The following is a 21417-nucleotide window of genomic DNA, read 5'->3' on the forward strand; positions in this document are numbered from 1 at the left end:
CTTCCTTTCCTCAGCAAACAGTTTTCAGACCAAACTGGATCTGAGACAAAGTGAGAGCTTCTACAAGAGGGTCCTCCAGCATAAATCACCTGTAACCCTAATGCATACTTCATGCTTAATACAATATCCTGCCTCTGACAAATGGAGCCTTTAAGAACCAGCCCTGCCCCTGACTGGAAATCCACCATTAAAGCACTTCCATGTGCACACCGAACAACCGCAGGTTGCTTTCCAAGCTGACCCTCTCTGAGTGCAGGGTCAGACCTCTGCTGGATGTTGAATGCTCTCCTCAGCATCAAGTAAGCTCCAATTTTAATGCCTTTTGTGTGTGTGTGTGTGTGTGTTTTGTTGTTTGGTTTTGTTTTTTTTCCCTCAGTGTTTCTGAGTACTCTCTCAGAGACAGTGTTTTGGTTTGGTTTTCCTTATTTATTCTTTCATCTACTTTCAAGCATTGAACTGGGGCTGGATTTAAATGGGAGAGGACTGTGTTTTCTGCCAGGTATTTTGAAGGGAATTGCTGTCATCAGCACAAACAGCCATTCACAGACAGTAACACAAAAACCTGTAACAATGGATTCTCCAAAAAGAGTTGGTGGGGTTCAAGATTTGCTTCTCCTTGTAGGCATTTAGGAGTCTGACAAAAAGGGTGGATGCTGGAGAAGCACTACCCACTGCCTGTCACTTTCCATATTTCTTGCCTTTGCTAATGGATTTTCACTTCTTGGATTTTCCTGTACTCATATTCATCTAGAAAGAAGAGAGAACAAACAACACCAAAGCTGGTTTAAATGGATGGTTTCAAGTAAAATAAAAACCAGAGTGTAACTCTATGCAAAAGGCTGCTGCTTGCTTCTGAGCTGAGTGACAGTTTATCCCACAAATGGGGTCACCAGTTTTACTATTTTGGACACCACTCTGCAGTATGTCAGTCACATCCCAAGAACATCCCACCACTCTAATGTCTCGCTTCACACCCCAAGTTTAGCATCCAACACAAAAGCAAGTACAACCATAAAACCCCACCTGTGCAATGGATAAGCAAACAAAAGCAAGCCATTTATTCAGAAAACAGAACAAACAAGCAGGATGAAATCTCCAAGTCCACATGATTTGAATATCTGGCTCCAGTGAGCCAGCAAGGACTTCTCCAAGAAATACAGCATCCTATTGTCTCATTAGACACAGAGGCCATAACTAGTTTAGGTCTATAATGTAGCACAAGAAACTGAGACTGAAAGGAAGGAGAGCCTTCACTAGACTAAGTAGCCTTAACTTTATTGCATAGACCAAGACTTTTCTCCCATAATTGTGACTCCTCAGTAAACCTATCAGAGTTTGGTGCTTTGCAACTGTAAGGTTTGTGCCTTCTTTGCAGTCTTGTGAGAGGGATTCATGTGCTTGTATTAAGGTGTCTAAAAGTTAGATTTAAGTCCAGATCATAGACTCATAGAATCAATAAGGCTGGAAGAGACCTCAAAGATCATCAAGTCCAACTTGTCACCCAACACCTCGTGACTACTAAACCATGGCACCAAGTGCCACATCCAATCCCCTCTTGAACACCTCCAGGGAGGGTGACTCCACCACCTCCCTGGGCAGCACATTCCAACAGCTAACAACTCTCTCTGTGAAAGTCCTATAATGACCTTTACAAAGGGTCAGTGCAGATATATGATTACCCATCCCTAGATAAATAAGATCAATCAAGCTCTGGAGATGCCTTTCTCCCCTTCATTGACTTTCTCATGAGCTTAGAGCTGAGGTTGTGTAGTATTATTGACAAATTGTGTTTGGATTGTCTGGCCACATCAATGCAATACAGAAATATGCAGCTCTTACATGGGACTCTTCCTGCCTTAACTTAACCAGACCCAGTCCTTCCATTTGCTTTTCTATAGCTTGAGAAAAGCAAGTCAGCCAAAACCCTCAATATTAATCTTATTGAACTGGATTTTACTTTAGATTAGTACATATAGCTACACATTTTTCTGCCATTTTGCTCTCTGTAGGAACCACCATATTTCAGATTTCTCCCAGCTTGAGGAAAAGGTGGAAATCATGAACTCCTGAGCAAAGCACCTGAAGGTGCAGTCTAGAAAGAGACCACAGGAGCAGGCATGGCCCCCAGTAAACTGCTCTGTAATCAGTTTACCTCTCTGAAGCGATGTTGCTTGGAGGAGATGTTGGGAGTGATGTCAGCTAATGGGCTGCTAAGCCTTGTGCAAATAAATGAAAAATGGATTTTTCAGGAAGTTTGCACAATTTAAGTAAGAGAGGCTCTAGCAGCATTTGCTAAAAAGGCTTGGTAATGCATACAGGGCTAACTCAGAACACAGTTTAATCAAAACAGAGGGGGAGGAAAAAACACAGGATTTTTTCCTAATGTATCAATTTCATGTGACCTTGTCTCACAACTGGCAAGAAAATCCTTCAAAACCCAACGAAGCCCCAAATCCCAACCCCTTAACTTGGGTTTGGGTTATGATTATGAGGACAAGGTCCTCACGGGAATAAATGGGCTCAACACCTCGCAGCTGGCTCCTGATGGCTGAATTGCTTAACCCTTTTCCTACCAAATGCATTAAAGCTCTTGTCAGTCAGTTCCTGCTCTTCAGCTCCCAGGAGAAGGAAAATTGGCTGCATACTATCAAGACAATAACGATGATGACAGGTAGCAGCTAACCCATTGGTAGGTCAGATGAAGGAAGAAAGTGAAAAGAGCCAGAAGATTATTTGATTGATGATAAAAATGCCTGTGTGAAAGGCTTTAGGAGGTCATTCCACTCACATTAAAATAATAAATAGAGAGGTGGTAGTGAATAAGTGCCTTCATTGAATGAAAATAGCAGGTACTAAAGAATTTTTTAATGTAGCATCAGAGGTATATCAAGAAGCAGTGGCTCAGAGCTGAAATCAAGCTAATTTGAATGAAAAGGTAGGCTTGTGATTCTAAGTGTAAGGCTAATTAACTGTGAAACAAATACCAGGGGGCAGACATTCTCTGTGATGTGGCCAAGCCAGGAGACGTAATTCCAGCCAAACAATTCATTTTAGTCAAATGCAGCCCAACACTCACCTGCAAGATGTTGGGGAGCATTTAAACTTATTTTTCCACTTCCCACCAGTAATAACATGACATGGTTATAACATAACACTCTACACTAAGGTCACTTGGGCTTTGTTCAGACTATCCTCTGGATCTGCTCTTCGTATCAGCTTGCGTAAACCTTCTTTCAATGCCTACCAAAACCTTCTTCATCTCTTTGCCTGCAATTACTTTAAAACTTGCCCTGCATATGACTTGTGAGCATGCCAGACTGCTGTTCTACACCCTACACCCTCCTGCAAAAGTTGCAAGTTAAACTTAAGATCAGCCTGCTCAGGGAGGTGGTGAAGTCAGCAACCCTGGAGGTGGTCAAAAATGGGTAGACATGGGATCTTTTCCAACTGAAACAATTCTTCTGTGATTCTGGGATTTATTCCTCCCTCAGATACAGTCACACCTCTCCTATAAATTTTTCTGTTTTGAAGGATTAAACAAACTAGGCTTCTTCCCAAAGCCTTTTTTAATCCTCTGCCTATGATAGAAGCCCTTTAATTCTTCTTTGATTCATATATATTCTTCCTCAGCATCATTTCTCAGTGCATGCACTGGTTCTGCTGTAGCCTCACCCATGCCTTCCCATTGCATTGGCACATCTTGCATGCCAGGGAGTTTTGCAGCCATTAGATCTTCATTTGCATCTCTCCATTTGATAACTGCATCACACTGCACATTGCAGCCTTTCTGTTCCAGTACGTTATCCAGGTCTTTACAATGCTCTTCTGTTTCCATCGCTTGGGAGCAAGTGTCCCTGCTTAGCCCTTCATAGAGAACTTTATTCTCTGCCCTGCTGCACTTCATTCATCAGAATGCAGTGAATATGATCTACCACCTTCTTCATTCTTAGTAGATGAATTTCAAACCTGTCTTACTCAAATTTCCACTTCCTTCAAGTCTTCCCTTTCAAAATATGCTCCTCAGTACTGCAACATACCCAGTCCAGATTAGCAAGTCTCTGATTGCTTGAGTTGCTTGTTATCTCCTTTTCAAATACAAGTATCACATTTGGGTTTAATTTTGTGGATTCCCCCCCCTCTCCTGCTACCTTTCCTGATTTGACAGATTCTCACAAAATCCTTACTGACAGATCTGCAGTTTCAGGTGCCAGCTCTCAACAGTACTTTTGCAAAGGGTTTATGTGAGCCCCAGATTCCATTACTTTCAACTCCCTTCTGTGTTCCTCCTTGCATGTACTCCTATTTCCATTTGAGCACTTCTTGTTAGCCAAGGAAAGTAGAATCCCACATCCACTATTGTCATCACTGAAAATGAAGGAGACTATTTATCTGATATTTTTCATGTTCATAGAGATAGATTACCTTTAATTCTAAAGTTGTCTAAAACATCTAAATCTGCCTCATTTTCATTCAATCTCACCTTTATTTATTTTTTTCCTTACACAGCCAATGAGTTATTTAATACAGTTTCAGCTTTCTATTCACAGTCCAATTCCCTTTGACACTGGAAATTGTCATTCATTTCCTGGCGTTTAAAATGTATCTTTCTTTTAGCATAACCCTTTCTCCCACTCTCTCCAAGCTCTCTGCTTGCAAATAGAATAGAATAGAATAGAATAGAATGGAATGGAATGGAATGGAATAGAATAGAATAGACCAGGTTGGAAGAGACCTTTGAGATCGTGTCCAACCCATCATCGAACACCACCTAATCAACTAAACCATGCAACCAAGCACCCTATCAAGTCTCCTCCTGAACACCTCCGATTATGGTGACTCCACCACCTCCCTGGGCAGCCCATTCCAATGGCCAATCACTCTCTCTGTGTAGAATGTCTTCCTAACCTCCAGCCTAAACTTCCCCTGGCGCAGCTTGAGACTGTGTCCTCTTGTGGTGCTGGTTGCCTGGGAGAAGAGACCAACCTCAGCTTGTCTACACCCTCCCTTCAGGTAGTTGTAGAGAGCAATAAGGTCTCCCCTGAGCCTCCTCTTCTCCAGGCTATTCAACCCTAGCTCCCTCAGTCTCTCCTCATAGGGCTGTGTTCCAAACCCCTCACCAACTTTGTTGCCCTTCTCTGGACACGCTCCAGCAAGTCAACATCCTTCCTAAACTGATAATACTCCTTTTTCTAGCAGTTAGATCTCTGTTGAGGTTTCAATCTGTATCTCTGAGATAGCAGCACCGATTTTTAATTATTTATGGGGTTTTTTGGTTCACTTTGAACGTGTCATTTTGATCTAAAACCACTAGGAGGAAGCATTCAACAAGTTTCACCGTCGTGATGCAGCTCACGGTTTTAATTGCATTAAATTCAAAGACTCTTCAATTTTATTATCTTATGGTCGTTAAGGCATTTTTATTGTGAAGGAATTGAGTTCCCTGGGTTCCAATGGAAAAGAGCTTTTGCCTTCTCCAGTACAATGCAGACTCACTGGACACCTATCCAAAAATCTAAGGGAGTGTTAGTCAAAAACTAACTAGCTTCTCCTATCTGTCAAAGCACTTCTAAGGAAACAGCACCAAGGAAATGAAAATTAAAAGTTATTATAAATATTATTTATTTGCAATCAGTGGACAGTGTTGAGTGAAAACAGACCCTCATTATTAGGTATAATTTCACATTCATAGCAAAAGAGAGTTTCTGTCCAAAGAGCTCACAATCTGAAGAGATGAAGAAGACAGGAAAAGAGGAAAGTGACACAAGCCAGGACATATAACTGCCACCCTTGAGAACACATGCTGAAGAGGGTAGGCAACTTGTGGAGCGCACAGTAGGTCCCACTCAAGTTGCAAAACTCAGTTTCCTATTTGGCTGAAATCAGTGTGAAGGGGAAAGCTCGCCTGAGCCTTGCCAGAACCTGCCAACTCCAACAGTGACCACACAACTACAGCCTTGCATTTAAGAAAAATATAAAGCATCTTACACTAGCTCATGTGCAATGCATTTAAAATTTACATCAGAAATTAAAATACAAAGGTTAACTTTTGACTACTTCTAGTGCATGGCGAAGGATAACACAACAGTCAATAGAGAGCAAAGTGCATCAGCTAGAAGGCTCTCCAAAGTACATGGACAAAGGAGAAAAGACTGCATACTTTTTGGGTGTGTGGTTTTGAGAGAGGCGCAAGCTAGTAAGGACATGAAGAACAACAAAGAACTTTGTAAGGGAAATGTGATGAGGATCACAAGAGGCCATGTGCACATGTAGTGTCATGAGAAGTAGTATTTAACCCTAGGTTAAATTTCCAGGTTGTCCTCATGACTTGTACTTTAGTTTCCTCTAATCTTTGCAGGAGACAGAAAACTGGTCCTCCCATCAAAGAAGCACACATAGGAGGGGGAAAGTCTCTTACCACCAATGGGACACATCTACCTTAGGCCATGGCCTTATTCTATGGCCATGCCTGATTCACCACCATGATCAAGGGCAGCTCAGATGAAGCCCATGTGGCACTCCCCAACATGGGTTTCTGATCTCTAAGGGAGTGAGTGAAGTGATGCTGCCAGTTTCCTCCAAGCAGAAATGCTTATTTTGTGTCTCCCTTTTTCTACCACATTGGCAGGACTGAGCTTGAGCATGAAACAACCATTCTGTGAAGCCTGAGGAAACGATGTAATAAACACAGTTTGGCATGGAGTGACTACCGCACAGCATGGCTGCCTTCACCTCTCTGCCAGAGGAAACCAGGTTAAAATGAATGATCCTCACAGACAAAATATGGAGCAAAGTTGTACTCTATACTTCTATAGGACTGAGTTGCATTTATTATTTTATTCATCTGCAGTAACATAACTACAATAGGATACATGCCATGACCTGATTCTGTAAGTCAATCATGTTGGAAGAAGCCCAGTACAGTGTGGCATACCTGTGGATCATGCAGTGGTACACCAGTCCCCAAACATACAAAAATAATACAAATAAATCAGTACAGGTTTATAGTGACAGCATCAATTAGGAATGGACTAAGGGAGAACTTTAGCTCCTTTCCTCTCAGTAATTTATCTTAACACTGCCATTTCATTTCCCCCCCGTTCTTCAGTAGATCCATAGATGTTTGGGCTTCTATCTGCTGCTTGAGCTGGGGGTAACATCAGCGGATGTTACCTGTTGCTGTTGAGAATATGCCACTGCACTCAGGTACTGTGGGACTGGCCTTGCAGTGGGGTGCCCTTGATCAAACAAATCCAAACCCTTTCTCTGCCTATGTAGAATACTGAGCAAAGCTGAAAAAAAGCAGAGCCAAAGGCTGTGGCTTAGCATCTACCACAGCTAACCGACCACAATCAACAGGCTTTGTTTAACAGGGAGGTTGACTCAGCTGACATGTGTTAACATTATCAACTGCTGTGGATATTCAAAAATCTTATTAGCAACAGTATCACCAATGAACTATTTCATTTCTGGAGCTGGCTGATTACCTGCTATCTCTCTATTCTCATCCACAAGATTGCCACTACTAGCTCTTGTGACGCTGTCATATGATGGAGGAAAGGATGATGAGGACAATGTTTCAGACTTGTCAGGACTCATACCATAGTGTTTACTCATCATAGTTGCAATAAGTCCTTCTTTTTCTGGACCACCATCTCCAAGGGTGTCAACACTGCAAGTTCTGTGATGGTGCAGGTAAGAAGCCTGCTTTAGGGAGCGCAGGAACAAATGACTCCTATAGGCACGCTGGATGACAGTGGCAGAAGCCTCCTCTTGTCTGTGTCTGAGTGTAGTAGAGATTGGCTCATATGATTTTTTGGATGGATTGGAAGCCATGAATTTCTCTTCCATTTGTACTTTTAGAGTATCCAGCACCCCAGAATCTCCTAACACTCGTTTGGTAAAAGCAAACAAGATATCCAAGCAGTGGATCCTGTCTCCACTGACCATAGGCAAGTCCATCGCTATGAGTTCAACTTTGTTTGGTTTTGGTACACGTAAAGGTTCAGCTAGAGCATCAGCAAAGTCTGAGAGCTCAGAGAAAGCTATAAACTGAGTTGCCTCAGGATCAAACTTCTCCCAGATTTCATAAAAGATGTCAAAATCATCTTCCCCTAAAGGCTCTGTACTTTCCTCAGTAGCAGCATTGAAGTTCTCCAGAATAACAGCTATATACATGTTTACAACAATGAGAAATGATATAATGATATAACTTACAAAATAAATAATACCTATAGCAGGTTTGCCACATTCACCTACAGTACCATGTATGTTTGGGTCACAGTATGGTGGCCCAGTGTTTAAAATGGGACTGAGAAGACCATCCCAACCAGCTGATGTGGTGATTTGGAAGAGACACAGCATGCTGTTAGCAAAGGTTTGGAAGTTGAACATGTCATCGATGCCATCTTCCATCTTCACATAGGCAAAGTTAGTCATGCCAAAAATGGCATAAATGAACATGACCAGAAAGAGCAAGAGGCCAATGTTGAACAGAGCAGGCAGAGACATCATTAAGGCAAAGAGAAGAGTTCGGATTCCTCTGGCGGCCCGGATGAGTCGTAGTATTCGTCCAATCCGAGCCAAGCGAATGACCCTGAAGAGTGTAGGTGGTAAGATATGTTCAAATGCTTTACCAATGCCAGAAAGCAGTGAGGCTAAAATGGAAAGGACAACAACTGGTTAAAATGGAAAGGATAACAACTGGTTAAAACATCACATTTCTGCTTAACTAGTAAGCAGGATGAAGTGATAGTACCTATACAGTTGAAAAATATCTGATGTGTGCACCAGGGCCCTAGCAGAACAACTTTCAATAGAAGCTAGAGTTGGGAGAGAAGATGTGGAAATTAGCAATCATGAACTATATCCTTCAGCCACCAGAATACAGAACTAAGGATGGGAAACATCTTTCTGTGCACAACTTCAAATATCCATCAGTTGACACTCATGGACTGGTGGCTTTCTTTGACACTAGTTTCATGACTACTTCAGCAGGTGAAGGTTATGTATTTGCCTTCTAAATTTGACCTCAGTTATTGACACTACAAAGCTAAACAAGGAAAAGAAGACTCAACAACAATGTCATGGTCATCATTTAGATAATAAGAGATGTGTAAGCAAATCCAGTGATAAACACAGGAGTTGTGCTTGCTGCTCTACAATGGCTTGCAGTTCCTCCAGGGACACAGCTGCACATGGATGTTATTTTATCTTTAGTCTGCATGAAAAGAGTGACAGATCTAGTATCACTAGAAGAGGTTTGGCTTTTCTAGGAGTAGATGTTTTGTATGCATTTTTCTGGATTTGTCCTCCAGGAACTTAATTTCTCAGTGAAAAGCCATATTCTTGCTGGAATCTTCCCTGCCCCAAACATAAATCATACTACAGATCCTTAAATTTTTTTTCATGTAAATGCCTTCTGGCAGCACTGGCACCAGGAAGAGTTAAACTGGCAGAAGAGCTCAAATGGGTAGAGGAGACTTTTACTCCATCCTTCCACTGCAATCTCTTCAAATAAAAGTCAATGCATTTCTGGTGTTGGTTTCTACTCTGTTACACAAAGTGAACATTTATTTTCAATCAGCTATGCCTGACTCTCCAGAAACTGAATTCTATAATCTAATTCCAGTCTTCTTATTCTCTCTATATTTTAATTCTCTCTTACAAACGCGGCGACAAAACCCAATGATTGTTGTCTGATCAAAGATTTCTTAGTCAGCACTAAATTTGTAACAATAGAAATTACCATATAATGTGGTAGTGGTATGATGCATTATTCATTCTGTCTTCCAGACTAGGGGAAAACAACCTAAAGAACCATCACAAAAGATTCTATTCTATTCTATTCTATTCTATTCTATTCTATTCTGTTCTGTTCTGTTCTGTTCTGTTCTGTTCTGTTCTGTTCTGTTCCATTCCATTCCATTCCATTCTATTCTATTCCTTGGGGTTAGGGGCCCTCTATTGACCAGGAGTGCAGGTAAACACCTTGTGGCAAGGACCATGCACCTTTCTGATGTGCATTCTATTCTGCATAACACAGCTAACTTTTAATCCTTTTAATCCTTTTGCTGATAGAAAATAGCAGAAATTGGGGGGGGGAGGGAAGGCATATTAACATAATCATGGTGGGGGGCTTAGTTCTTTTTCCTCAAGACTTTACAGTATTATGATTTCCATTTCAACACTCATTTGCAGTGATAAATTCTACCTATTTTTTAATTTTCTGAAAAGAATAATAATTGATTTAGTAAAGTATTTACCAAACCACTTTCACTTACCCACAAGTGACATGATCACCACAACTAAATCAAATATGTTCCAGGCATTTGAGAAGTAGTACTGCCTCAGAGCCACCAATTTCAATACACACTCTGCAGTAAAGATGGCAATGAAGAGTATATTGAATTTGTTAAGTATGTTAGTCTTCATTTCACTTTGCTCATAGGTTTCCACCATCATGATGACCATGTTGAGGCAGATGAGAAACATGACGACAACATCAAAAACTTGGCATGTTACAATGTCAAAAAGGAACCTCTGGTATTTGTTCTAGAAGAAAAAAAATATGCTGGTCACAAAAGTAAGGAGTACTCATCTGTACACATTTCCAACAGCTCTACTTTTTATGTTGCAGTCACTCAGCTGGAGAGAAATCAGAGACATTTAAGAAAGGCAGAGTAAAAAAAATGACATTAAAAATCCCTTCCCATCCTGAAGTGTAAGCAGTTCCAAGGTGAATCATCAAATCATAGAACTGTCCAGGCCAGAAGGGACCTCCCAAGGTCATCTAGCCCGACCTCCCCACAGTTAGAAGGGACATCCCCAACTAGATCAGGCTGCCCAGAGCCTCGTTGAGTCTTACCTTGAATATCTCCAGGGAAGGGGCCTCAACCACCTCCCTGGGCAACCTGTTTTGCCACCCTCATAGTGAAGAACTTCTTCCTGATATCCAGTCCAAATCTGCCCTTCTCTAGTTGAAGCCATTGCCCCTCATCCTGTCACACACTAAAACCCCAACAAGGAACTTAATACATATTTAACCTTTAAAGTCTTCCAGTGTAATTCCTTTGGTATGGAATTGACCTTAGTGCACTGTCAAGACAGTATAAATAATTTACATCCAATAGATAAACATACACACTTTCCAGTGAGTTAAATTGCACTTCTGCAGTACATTTTCCCTCTGAAGAATTCATATAGTCTTACCAGTGGTCTTGGAATGGGTTTTTGAGGCTTCTTGGATCCCAACTTTTTCATTGCATTGTAATATTTTTTCTGTTCTTCGGTCATAAAAATATCCTCCCCCCCTAAGTATATAAGGAAATGGCACTGTTATTTGGTGAGAAACCAGAACTTTTTGTAGTTATAAAGTCTAAAGTCTAAAATGCTGGAAGTTAACATCCCTTCCTTTTTCACATCTTGCTGGTACTGACCTTTTTCATAGTGTGTAAATGCCTCTGAAGAGAAAAAAAAAGAGTGACACAAACCATGCATTACCTGGTGAAACCCAGGTAAGCTCAGAAAGTATGAAAACAGAGAAAAAAGCACCTACTGAAAAACTGGACAAGAACAAATCTGTTCCTGGCTTGCCACATCCTGGTCTTGCTGAATAGCCAAAATACTCACCAGAGCATCTGTACCAGGCTTGCTAAATAACGAGTCTCTGTCATGTTCGGTTCCTCCCCCCAAAAAGGCTATATTTTAAGAGGTTGCTGAGAAGCTGTCCTTGCCTTTGAAATGTTGGGGAAAGAGTTGTTCAGTGCAAGGGAGAAAAGAAAGGAGGAAGAAACTGACCCTGGTGTTACTTCTGATAGCTTACTGGAGTGGAATTCATCTCCCCATTACAACAGATAGCCAATAGAAATAATGTAATGATAGCCAATAGAAGTTTTAGATTCTATGTATAGCAAAGACTTTGCTCTCTAAAGGTGTTGCTTGAGGTAGGTGCCTGGAAGCACAAACAATATACTTATCTTTTTCTTTTGTTGGTTAAAGTTGTCAATAATAACACCAACAAAGAGATTCAGGGTGAAGAAAGATCCAAAGACGATGAAGTTCACAAAGTAGAGATACATAAAGGGATTGGACTCCATTCTTGGCTGCTCATTTTTCTGCAAGAATGAGAAGCAACATGAAAAATGACCAATGGCAACATTCAGAATAATCTTCATGCTGCAGACCCTCTTACAGATTGAATCCAGAAGGAGCTCAGATTTACAACCCTGCTAATAAATCTGACAAAATCAGTAGAGTTTCAAAGTACCAATAATGCATAACCCAGAATATTAAATGTACACAGCTCTTTTGGAAGGGCAATGGAATGGTGGAAGACAATTACATTCATACTGTGACTGCTAGATGCACCAGAATTCTAGGACCTCATGGGGCTATTATTGCTCAGATGTTGACTGCTATCCTTTTTGGAATTAAACATGAACCTTTCAAGTGTTGCAGCAAGCACAACACTTGAGAGAGAATTAACCAGCAAAGAGGGCTCAAAATAATAGTACCACACTGTGTTTTCTCTGACAGTTTGTTAATTTGATTTCTTCCATAATGTTGGTTTGTGTAGCTTCTGCAGGCCAGGATAATTTCATGTGATATGTGCATGGAAAAAAACTTGCAGAGCAAAACTTGCTCTTTGCCTAATGCAGAATGAGGTTGACTTTTATTTAACATCCCCCCCCCCCCTTTTTTTTTTTCATGAAAGCTGATTGTTGTGGGGTTTCCCCCTTTAACAAATCTGACTCAAAATCCTACATCTTGCAATTGATTGAGACCCCAGGAAAGTCAACAGAAAGGGTTGCTGCATTGGACATTCTTGACATGATTTTCACAAGCATTTCAGAAGCATCAATTCAGCTTTTTCCAGTAAGAACAGGAGCTGTAAATTGCTCATCACTCAAAAAAAATCAAGAAAATGATTTAGAAGTCTAATTCCAAACCCTTGCCCTTAAAAATCTTGGCCTAGATTTTGATTTCTGTTTCCTTCTTAGTGGCTATTATGGATAAAAGCAAAAAAAAAAAGAGAGCAATAAAAACAGGTTTTCAAAGTGAAACACACAAAAGTGCCTGATTTTTCTATATGGCTACATTTAAATTCTTTGATTCCTTTGAACTGCTGATTGAATTAAGATAGCTTCTTCATTTCAGATTCTTTGCCTCCAAAGACACATGACTTTGCTCTGTTGAACATTGGATGATGCTTCTGATAAGACAGCAAACACGAATGGCTGTTTAAATACTGTATAAACAGTAGACAAAATGATGCCTTATAAAGTATTTTAAGTGGTTGCTCAGCCACCATGGTTTGAGTCTTGGGTTTATGTTTTGAATTAGACTTTAAGATAGGCTACTGTAAAACATTCAGGTCTACTCCAATCTTGAGGTTCATAAAAGATGTGTGAAGCTGTCATGTGTAAATGGGAACTCTCAACTCCCCTATTAGCTGATGGATGTCCAGTTATTAGTAGAGTCAATGTAGTATAAAAAGGTGCTCAGCTGAACAATATAGATGTCCAGGGTGAGCTGAAATGCTCCCTAGATCCCTATGAGCATACTGAGTAGATCTCCATTAACCCTAAAGGGCACTTAGAATTGAACCTGCATAGAGACCTTACACTATATGTAACTGCATTTAGGTGGGTGGCTTTGGAGTGGAATTCATCTCCCCATTACAACGGATCAACTTTAGGGCAGTATGAGTCATCTGCAGGTGAAATGTTTGTATCAGCTGATAAAAAAATAATTACTGTAAGTATTTAGCCTAGACAAATAGAAGATGTGAAAGTGCAAAAATCATAACAATTTTGCAGAAAGCAGTTGTGTTTACAAAAAAAAAAAAAAGACAATAAATCTGAATTAGAATGTAGTGCCTGACCTCTCTGGAATCCACTGCTGCATACATGATGTCCATCCAACCTTTAAATGTTGCCTAGAAATGAGGAAACAAGTTAAACTGTCAGGGTCCACAAGTTTTCCCATAATTTGCAGTATGCAGTTGGCAGAGCCTGGAGTAAGAGCCTTTGGTGTGGTCCCAAACACACACAAAGCACCAAGCTCTCATTTTAGGGAAACTTGCTCCTGCTCTATGGGTGCTAGTCTCAGCCTTGCCAGGATGTGAAAGCTTGCTCGAGTGGAAGAGAATATGTTCTCTCAGAATGCTTACAGAGCAAACTTTCATTAGCATGGTCTGCTAAAGGCCTTACAGCCCTCATGGCTCGGGGGGGAGGTCTGTATTTTGCAGATTAGGTCAGTATTTGCCCCTCAGGCTCATGAAACTGCTGGAGGCTGAAACAGCACTTGTCCACCAGATGCTTACTTTATCACCTGGAAAATCACAGCAAAGTCTTGTCCCTTTTTCCCACTGCTGTGCATGAGCAGTACTAGTGTGTAAACAGCCAGCTACAAGGGAAAGGCAGGCTGTGTGATACCTCTCTTTTCCATAACCCATGGAGATGAGTTAGGAGTTGACAGCTGGTCAAGCCCATCTGACATGGTACTTTTAGTGAAGTCAAGCAGCACTTACCACCTGAAGAAGAGCCAGGTAGCCAGAGCCAACATTATCAAAGTTGACTTTAACATTGACCCAGAATATTTTCCCTGTGTTATTATACATTCCACAGTCTCTTTTGTCATCGATTGACTCATTTAATGATGCATCTTCTTCTGTCAGATTAACACATTTCCCAAACTTCCCAGCAAAGAGGTTCACTCCCATGATGCTAAAGATGAGCCAGAAGATGAGACAGACAAGCAGAACATTCATGATGGAAGGGATGGCTCCCAGCAGGGCATTGACCACCACCTTGGATGAAATGGAAAAGGAAAAATACACTTGAACAAAGATGGGGTCCAGTCTTTGCTTAGTGCAATAAGCAGACACTTAGTCATCTCAGCAAACAGAAACCTAAAGTCTTCCATGTAAATGCTAGTCTCAGAAGTCATTTGTACCTTGAACAAAGATTCAAAGGTCTATATAATCTCAGTCTTTCCGTGAACTTGTTCATACTTCTGGGGCTGCTATGAACCAGTGTACTACAGCATGAGTCCAACCTATTTTGATGACTTTCTCTTTGTTTTGGAGCGGGGAATGCTTGGGGGTTTGTTTTAAACTTTTATAACATAAAATCTCCACAAGCACTTGTGCAGAGTGCTGCATTATTAAGACTATAGGAAGTAGTTTTTAAAAGGACCTGTAATAACTCTCCACTAGTATTTCACCAGATCTGTTATTTTTAGTGGATTATGATTGGAGCCTTCGAGTCTTTAGACCAGACTTTTGCCCAAATACCACTGCAGTGATCATATTGTTTCACGTTGCAGAGTACAGATGCATTTTACATATGACACAATGGTAGATTTGTGATTCCATGTAATTAAGGGCCAGCAGCTTCCTTGTTCCAGGAAGCAAGGAAGGGAAAAAGTCAGCAAATAGTATTCAGGGAAAGAATCCTGGGTTTTGAGAAAGTGTGTTTGGACAATGCTTTGGACAAGTACCTCTTAATAGTCTTAAGATTTTCTAGACCAAGCCAGTAAAAACTTCCAGAATGGAGGTGATTCTTTCCTCTGGATGAGGCTTCCATCTGAGTTCACCAGTGAGAATTGTGCTCACATTTCTTATTCTCTATTTTGGTTTTGGCTTTTTCAGGAATATGGGAAAACAAGAATGATTGAGCAGCAGTAGAGCAACACTCTGCTCAATCTAGTTTTAGTTTCAACCACACCTAGGAGTGATCACTTGAGGAAAGTCTTTAAAGAGCAACCAAGTACAGAGGAGCACAGCAGAGGTGCCTCATTTTATAGGTCCTAAAGTGAACTTGGGGCACAGATATGAACTTCATGAAGACACAGTCGTGAGTTACAAACCTGTTACATGCTTATAAGTACTGACAAGTTTTAATTTGCATTCAGTCTTACCCTCATGCCCTCAAACCGTGACAATGCTCTTAGGGGTCTCAGAGCTCGGAGAGTCCGAAGAGATTTCATAGGACCAGATGAAATGCCAGAGAGGTCTATTAAAGAAACCTGAATGGGAAGAGAAAAGGAAGTATTGGTAATGTCCTCATCTTTGCTTCCTTTATTCTTGTTTAAATAAAACCGGCCCACATCTCCCCATATTTGCAGTGCCTGGGGTGCAATATCCTGAAATCATCCCTAAAGGAGGTAAGCCAAGAGAGTGGTTTTAACTTTGCACCCAGGAAATATTCTGTAATTCTGCCACTACATTCTGCATCAGGACCCACATGGAAAAAAACAAGGCAGAACTTACTCCCACAATGAAGAAATCCAACCAGCACCAGGCATTGGTGAAATACTTCTTGAAGCCATAAGCCACCCATTTCAGGACCATTTCCAGAACAAAGACAAAAGTAAATATTTTGTCCAGAAATGCCAACATATCTCTAATTCTTTCCCTCTTATTTATGTGGATGTCCTCAAATGCCTGAAATCATAATATGCAGATAAATGACAAAAGTCAGGTGAGCTTTGTAAAATGGAAGTCTACCATTATCAAGACCCCCTCAGTTATTCAAGGTGTTTTACACAGATTTGAGCATCAATTTTTACTCAAATCTATGTGCAATTCTTCATATCCCTTCTCTTTTTCTCCATGGAGTACAGTCCTAAGGACACATACATCATGCACCCTGGAATTCTACAAGGAAAGTATAGGCTTTTAGGAATTTATTTCAAGAAGTTTATACACTGAAGAGAGCCAAGTACCTTTCCCCCCCCACCCCGCCACATACTAAGAATCATTTCTTTGTTTTAATGATATAAAAACTCCTTTGGATTTCATGGCTGTTAAATAACTTCCTGAGAAGCAGCCAGTGTGCAGTGAAGAAAAGGGGAGCAGCTTTTGAGATTCATATATTATTAGCTCTGCTCCTTCCCTCTTAAAAATTTTAACAGTATGAATAATGGATTTGTGCTCATTACAATAGCGAATAAACAACTGCTATGTGGAGCCTCTGCTGTTTTCTCCTGATGAGTTCAAAGGTATTTGCCATGTTTTCTGCTGAAACCCAACTTATATGAGTGCAAATTAAAGCAAAGAAAAAGTCCTTCTAAATGAATCTGTGAAACTGCTACACTAACCAGGGCTCCGCTGCTCAGGAGGATCATGAATATGATAAAGGATTCAAACCAGGAGTGTTCAACAATCCGGTAGCAGGTTTTTCTCAGATTCCACCATGTTCCTCTTCCAGCCTTTATGGTACTCCCCATGTAACAACGGAAATACTGAACACAACCTGAAAGCGAGAGGCGGGAATAAATGTGGGGAAGGAATGTGCATGCGTGTATGCATACAACAGGCTGAAATACATGTGAGCAATTCTGTTCATCTTTCTTTCTGTAAGCCCAGTTTCCCCAGTAATGTGGATCTGGGGTGTGAGACGAGGCAAGGAATGGCACTTGCACAGTTTTGTGTGCAGAGACATGTTTGGTACCGATTTGCTGCACTTTCAGTTGTTGAATTCTCCAACAGCTTGGCACACTCCAGCCTGTGACTATGGAGCACAAACCAAAACATTTCACATTTCTTAGCCTAGAGAAGAGGAGGCTCAGGGGAGACCTTATTGCTGTCTACAACTACCTGAAAGGAGGTTGTAGCCAGGTGGGGGTTGGTCTCTTTTCCTAGGCAACCACCAACAGAACAAGAGGACACAGTCTCAAGCTGCACCAGGGGAAGTTTAGGCTGGAGGTGAGGAGAAAGTTCTTCCCAGAAAGAGTAATTTGCCATTGGAATGTGCTGCCCAGGGAGGTGGTGGAGTCACCATCCCTGGAGGTGTTCAAGAGGGGATTGGATGGGGCACTTGAAGACATGGTTTAGTTAGTCATGAGGTGTTAGGTATTAGGTTGGACTTGATGATCTCTGAGGTCTTTTCCAACCTATGATTCTATGATTCTATGATTCTTCTCTGGAGCAAGGAAAGAGGGGGAAAAAAATTAAACAATCTTTATTTCTTTTATTCTGATGGCAAAAAAAAAAATTAAAGAATTCCCACCAATAAAGCAGTGCTGAAAAAAACTGCTGTAGCTCAGCAATCTGATGTCTGCATTATTAATGCGACATTTGGTGGTTGTCTTTTTTCCCTGGAGAAAGCAAACTTCAATCTAGGGACGGTGGATCTCTCTTAGGATTTATGATGTATAACATAATAGTAAAAACATCTATATTATTACTACATAGAGAATACTTTGCATTCAGGTGCAACACCTCTCCAGCTTCAAATGATTTCTGCATGCTTCACTATTATTGATTCAAACCTAAACCTATGCATTAGAAGTTTCATTGACCTAAAGAGGGCACAAGGAAAAGAATAAAAGTCCAGCTCTGCAGAAGAAGCCAATGAAAGGATGGGAGTAATTACAGCCAGATTTGATTTATTATGTTCTCATCAGATAAGTGGTGCTCAGATGGGGAAGGACCTGCGGGACCTGCTGTTGGGCTCCATCTGCAGATGCTAGGCAGGAGAAGTCCCTCCTGATCACTCTGTGGTGCAGGGAAACTTGAATGGGCAGCAAACAGCAGAACTGAATAAAACCTGGGGTTTGGGTGGAAATAGTGGTGGCTAGACAGGCTGGCTGGGTGAGCAAAGCTCAAGTTGCAGCATCAGAAAGAATTTCCCACAGTTCATTCTATATAACAGACTTGATGTAGTTCATTCTCTCACAACTAATGCCAAGTGGGCAATGATTAACCCTGGCCTTAAGTACTGACAATTAGGTCTCTCCTCCCAGGCAACCAGTGACAGAACACGAGGACACAGTCTCAAGCTGTGCCAGAGGAGGTTTAGGCTGGATGTTAGAAAGAAATTCTTCACAGAGTGATTGGCCATTGGAATGTGCTGCCCAGGGCAGTGGTGGAGTCACCATCACTGGAAGTGTTTAAAAAGAGACTGGATGAGGCAGTTAGTGCTATGGTTTAGTTGATTTGATGGTGTTGGGTGATAGGTTGGACTTGATGATCTTGAAGGTCTTTTCCAACCTGGCTAATTCTGTAATCTCTAATCAAAAGTACACTTAAATTTGCATCTCATGAAAACTACAATGCTGTTACGTAACATTTTGTAAAGCTACATATTGCATCATGATTTGAGAAGGGATTCCCAGATTATCATAGAATTATAGAAAGTTTTGGGTTGGAAGGGACCTTCACAGTTCATCCAGTCCAACCCTGCTGCAGACAGCAAGGACATCTTCAGCTAGATCAGGTTGCTCAGAGCCCTGATCAACCTGACCTTGAACCTCCCCTAGAAGGTTCTCTCTGCTTTTTTTCACTCCTTTCTTTCTTAGAGAAATTGCTCCTAAAATGCTAGTTGAGGAATAAATGTATATACTATTGCAAACTATGACATCTGATGTGCCAAGTGCCTTGTTGCAGTGGCCATTTTCGGGTGAGACCAAATTATATGCATTTCTTTTATGTTAAGTCCCCAAAATAACTTGGATGCTATCCAACAGTGTGAAATCAATCCCATTTCACCATAATAATATCATCTGGGGGGGACTGGGTCTATGCCCTTGCTCAGGTTGCAGTTAGAAGTAGTTGGATTTAAAGGGAAGTGGGTTTATTTTTCAGGTGTCACCATCTCCCTGTGATTAGAGAGGGAAGATGATTTGGGCTATTTATCCTATTTCCAGATAACTAAAGTCAGCTAAAAATAATCTGATGCTACAAGCTGAGCATCACTAGAGAATCAAGTCAGGTTTCACTAGAGAATCCAGTCAGGTTTTACTCTTCTCACTCACCAGTAGTGAAACCATGAGGGTCTTACCTTCTGGAAAGCAATTTTCTGGAGTCTTTGAGTCTTCAGCAAACTCTGGAATCTGCCTCAAGAGATCTTCAGGATTTGTCAGATCTACTGTGCTGCCTTCAGAAGAGCTATCACTGCAAAGCTGCTCAGGTAAAACAGGTTCAAATGAATAAATTCACCCATGAAAAAAAATCAAAGTCAAAATCAAAACTTGGCTCTGTACTGGCAGCCCAAGTAGCATTGGTAATGGATCAGACTTTGAGATCTTAGAAGTATATGAGCTTAGGAGTACAAAAAGGTGCACTGAAATAGGGATCAAAGCTGTATAATTACAGTATCTCTCTGCCTGGCCCAGATGTACCTACCCATTAAGTGGGTAAATTGAAGAGCTTTAAAATTCCTTATATGTAGATGTAGTCCTCAAAGCTGGATGGACTGCTTGGGTTGAAACCATGAAATCACAGAAAGAATCATTCAAACAGGAGAACCAGATATATATATATCTGGTGTCATGTCAGGAGATGAACACCCATGACAGTAGTTGTGAAATATATCATATATTGCTATTGCAAATCTTTTTGCTGTCCCATTACAGTACATATGTAGTGTCAGCAGTTTATTACAGGTTACTTACCCTATGCTTTTCTTCTTTGATGCTTGTGTATTGCTATTTTGTTAGTTTTTCTTTTAATGTGTTCTTTATTCACTTTATTCATAACTATGCTAAAAACCATTTAAAATAAAGACTATCCTTAATATGATAATGGCAAACTCATTTAAACTATTAGTTTTCCTGTAACCGAGATAATTAGAGCACAGGCAGACTTGCTGGAATTTCCTACTTGGAAGCATATCTTTCTTCTAATGCTTCCTTTTTCCCTCATTTCCTGTTGGGCTTTTTTTTTTTTGTGGGCTCAGATTTCAATAAATGGAAAGTGGCAGAGAGAGTTTTGTAAATTATTTATTTGAATCAAATTATCTGGTTGGGGTTTTTTGTTTGGTGGGGTTGTTTTTCCCCCCTTTTTGGAACACTCTCTTTCCTGTACATACATTTTTCTTCAAAATCAATACTAAGAAACCCAGCATGGTTTCAATTTCATTCACAGAATTCAGTCTCCATCGTTAAGCAGCCAGACCAGCTACTGCAAGCTCAGAGCCACTGCTGCTACTAATCTCCACTCCAGCAAATCCTGGAGGAGAAAAGTACCTGTTCTTGATCAGTATTGGAAAGTCAATGCTGTAGAAAGACAATTGTTACCTCTTTTTCTGGTGATGAGGATTCGACCTTCCTATCCTTTTCTAGGTAAAGCAGACTGAATTCCTCAGAGGAGAATCCGGATCCTTTACTCCAGCTGCCTGAATGTTTTGCTCTTTCTCCCCTTTGCCTGAGGTGATTTTCATCCTGAAAATAATGTGTGGATTTTTAGAGGTTTGTTGTTTGGGTTTCCCCCCCCCCCCCCCACCTTTTAAGGAGGGAAAAGGTTGAGGGATTCAGGACTTTTTTATCCTGGAGAAGAGAAGACTGAGGGGGGATCTTATCAAAGCTTATCAATATTGAAAGGGTGGGCATCATGGTCATAGAATCATAGTATCAGTCAGGGTTGGAAGGGACCACAAGGATCATCTAGTTCCAACCCCCCTGCCATGGGGG

The 21417-nt window shown here is 40.9% G+C and overlaps 1 protein-coding gene across 1 annotated transcript in view; it reads right to left on the reverse strand.

Annotated features, from left to right (window-relative positions):
• Positions 1-7455: 7455 nt before the first annotated feature.
• Positions 7456-21417, reverse strand: part of LOC104302320 (sodium channel protein type 5 subunit alpha) — a 35924-nt gene continuing 21962 nt past the window's right edge. Inside the window, exons 17-27 of the mRNA XM_054171206.1 lie at positions 21025-21168; positions 19788-19911; positions 17104-17258; positions 16274-16447; positions 15922-16029; positions 14531-14809; positions 13883-13936; positions 11976-12113; positions 11209-11313; positions 10281-10551; positions 7456-8654 (exon numbers count right to left, since the gene is read on the reverse strand). Coding sequence (XP_054027181.1) covers positions 7456-8654; positions 10281-10551; positions 11209-11313; positions 11976-12113; positions 13883-13936; positions 14531-14809; positions 15922-16029; positions 16274-16447; positions 17104-17258; positions 19788-19911; positions 21025-21168 — 2751 coding nt within the window. The remainder of the gene's footprint in view (positions 8655-10280; positions 10552-11208; positions 11314-11975; positions 12114-13882; positions 13937-14530; positions 14810-15921; positions 16030-16273; positions 16448-17103; positions 17259-19787; positions 19912-21024; positions 21169-21417) is intronic.

The sequence above is a fragment of the Dryobates pubescens genome, chromosome 21 (assembly GCF_014839835.1).
Source record: "Dryobates pubescens isolate bDryPub1 chromosome 21, bDryPub1.pri, whole genome shotgun sequence".
NCBI lineage: Eukaryota > Metazoa > Chordata > Aves > Piciformes > Picidae > Dryobates > Dryobates pubescens.